Source organism: Ciona intestinalis, unplaced genomic scaffold (genome assembly GCF_000224145.3).
Source record: "Ciona intestinalis unplaced genomic scaffold, KH HT000947.1, whole genome shotgun sequence".
Lineage (NCBI taxonomy): Eukaryota > Metazoa > Chordata > Ascidiacea > Phlebobranchia > Cionidae > Ciona > Ciona intestinalis.
In genome coordinates, this window is record NW_004191268.1 from 1 (window position 1) to 3,277 (window position 3,277).

Consider the following 3,277-nt stretch of genomic DNA (forward strand, 5'->3'; position numbering starts at 1 on the left):
AGCTGGCACAAGGTGTATGAAACAGAACACCCGTGTTTTAACGACTGTCGTTTTCAGGCCACGGGAGGATAAAGATCATAAACTTTGGTAAATAAGAACAACGCCTATGACATCACAATGCCCATTGTTACAGGTGAGTTGATACCAGGTCACACAAGTTCATTCTCATCAAACCCAGGATCCATTTTCTCCGGGGGACGATTTCTATATTTTGTCGTCTGGCTTGGTCGAGTTTAAAAAGTGTTTATACCAGTGGTTCCTAACACATGTCTGTACAAAGTGGTTGCTGGTGAAAAAGGCCCATCTTCCTCGTTATAACACGGGTGTTCTGTTTCATACACCTTGTGCCTGATCACAAGTTACCACGTATGTAACTTATTTATCCTCGATGGCGGGGCAACGACAGTCGGTATAACACTGCTATAACACTGCTCGTGCCCCCTCACAATTTACCATGTATGTAACTTTGTGGGTAATTGTTTTTATGTATAGCTGACCACAGTGGCAGCGTCGAGCCCTGAACCCGTGACCTCTGGTAGAGTAATTCCTTCCTAACACTATCATTTCCATTACCAACCCCCTCACAATGTACATTGTAGACAACAATCGAAACAACAATCGGGAACAACAACCCATTATTATGGAACAATGTAACTCCACAATCGGTTCTTGAATGGATGCGGAACCTCGTGGCCAACCAACTTGCTCGACACGGGGAGGAGTGGGCGGCAACGTTTAAGAGATTCAACAGCGGAACGTAAGTTATAATAGGTTATATTGTTTCTATTGTATAGGTAAGATGTTTATGGTCTGTATAGTTTCGTTTCATATGGCTGAGGTTTTATGCTGAAGCGATTCAGGGACTTGCGATTTAGGCCAGAGTTGGCAAAAAAACAAACACTTAAAAATATTACCGGTTTATAAGATACAAGCACCAAACACGTTCAACATCCTTGTGGGCCAAGGGCAGGCAACTCAAAAACAAATAATCTAAGCTTGTAATTTGTAATCGGTTAAAAGTTGGACCAGCTTTTCCATTCATTTGGCTTATCCATATTTTTCCATGTTGTGATAATTGACATAACTGTTTTGCAAGTATTCTACTGAAATGCTTTGTACCTATCCTGTTCCAGACATTTGTATTTCAGCTATAAATAATGAACCTTAGAAATTTAAGCTACAATCTGTTAGTTTTAAACTACATGCTTTAAATTAAAACGCACCATTACATTCTAAGTTACAACAACCAATGGATGATAGTTGATTACAACAAGTTCACACCTGGTGAAAAACCTAAGGACGGTTTGTTGCATGTGCTCGAACAACTGCCGTGAGTTTGTTTGGGTGATTAGGTTTGAATATCAGGGGATATATTATTGTAATGTTTATGAAGTGTGTTTTATGTCCACATGTTATAGTTTGGTCGATTGAAGCCACTATCTATATACACTGCTGTGTGCTGTCATTATAAATGAATCATGCTTGGGGGAATAACAACAGTCATTATAACATGTGTGTTCTGTTTTCATACACCTCGTGCCCGATTACTAGTTACCACGTATGTAACTTATCTATCCTCGCATGGCGAAGCAACGACAGTCGTTATAACACGGTTCTGTTTCGTACACCTCGTGCCTGTTACCTTGTGTTTATTCACAAGGTACCACATGTGTTTGTGGGTGTTTTTAGTGGGGGATTGTTTTTTTTCTGTATGGCTGACATTTTAGACCCATCAGTGACGATACTTTAAGTCAATGTTTGTATAATCGGATGTTGTTTTCATTACCAGAGGCATGTGTGTCCATAAAGACGTGACGCATATTCTGGTGGAGAATTCCTACTGGGCAAGTTACAATTCACCGTGAGTTTGAAACTTATATGTTTGAATTTTATGTTTTAGTAACTGTAATATACAATATTTGTATAAATGTATTTAGCATATTTTCAGCGTCAATACAATTGTAAAATAATGAATTTCTGTAATAAAATATTTTACTGGGGGAAGATGGGACACCTTTTTATTCTATTTTCTCATCCTATTTGGTAGTAAACAAAGAAAATTTAAAGATTTATAAACCGTATTCTCACGACTCCCATATACTGTTGTTAATTGTTTAAAACTCGATCAAGATATTTGGATATTGTGTGCTAAAGGTGTCCCATCCTCCCCCACCCTGCTGTATTAACCAAACAATACCAGATACTTTCAAGAAATCTTCAATGCGAGTGGCTTGCCAGCATTGGTGGCTAAATACGGCAACTGGTTCTCGCACGACAAGACACCTCGTGCCCTCATATTTGCGCGAGATCACTCTAAGGTTACAGACATGAACACCATGGTTAAACTGATGAGGTGAAGTTAGAATTGGAGAAAATTTTAAGTGAAATATTTTTTCAATAAAGTTTGGTTTTTTTAAGCAATTGAGATGTATGAATACGATCATTTGTTCACTTTCAAAAGGGATGATATATAGTAGGATGGGGGAAGACGGGACACCTTTAGCACATAATATCTAAATATCCTGGTCGTGTTTTGAGCAATTAACAACGGTCTATGGGAGTCGTGAGGATACGGTTTCATAATTCTTTGAATGTTCTTTGTTTACTACCAAATGGAACGAGAAAATAGAATAAAAAGATGTCCCATCTTCCCCCACCCTACTATATATATGTTTACTTTAACCCACCCACCCCAGGTACAATGATTACCAGCACGACCCGCTCTCTGCCTGCAACTGCACTCCCCCTTACAGCGCTGAGAATGCAATATCTGCTCGTAACGACCTCATGCCCGCCGACGGGTCGTACCCCATACCAGCACTGGGACACCGCAACCATGGGGCCACCGATGTTAAAGTTACAACGTCGGAAATGAGAAAGTGAGGTTTTGTTGATAAAAAAGTGTTTTGCTTTAAGGAACGGGTGTTCTGTTTTATACACCTCGTTCTCGCTTACAAGTTACCGCGTAACTTATTTATCCTGGCATGGCGGGTAATGACAGTCAGTATAACATGAGTGTTCTGTATCATACACCTCGTGCCAGCAAGTTGCCACGTATGTAACTTTTTAGATGATTTTTTTGTGTGTGGCTGATAATTTCGACAACCCATTGACAAAAGGATTGGAGAAATTATCATTAACTCATAAGTGAGCTTGAGGCGTATAAACAGAACACCCGTGTTAAAACGACTGTCATTCACCCGCCATGCGAGGATCAACAAGTTACATACATGGTAACTTGTAAGCGGGCATGAGGTGTATAAAACAGAACACCTGT

The 3,277-nt window shown here is 39.7% G+C and overlaps 1 protein-coding gene across 1 annotated transcript; it reads left to right on the forward strand.

Annotated features, from left to right (window-relative positions):
- Positions 1–102: 102 nt before the first annotated feature.
- On the forward strand, positions 103–2,902 carry LOC100176450 (putative phospholipase B-like 2). Its single transcript, XM_002119434.5, is given in 7 exon segments — positions 103–192; positions 194–226; positions 600–757; positions 1,238–1,330; positions 1,790–1,861; positions 2,201–2,353; positions 2,697–2,902. Coding segments are annotated over 7 exon segments (771 nt in total). The 5' UTR covers positions 103–117; the 3' UTR covers positions 2,884–2,902.
- Positions 2,903–3,277: the final 375 nt, after the last annotated feature.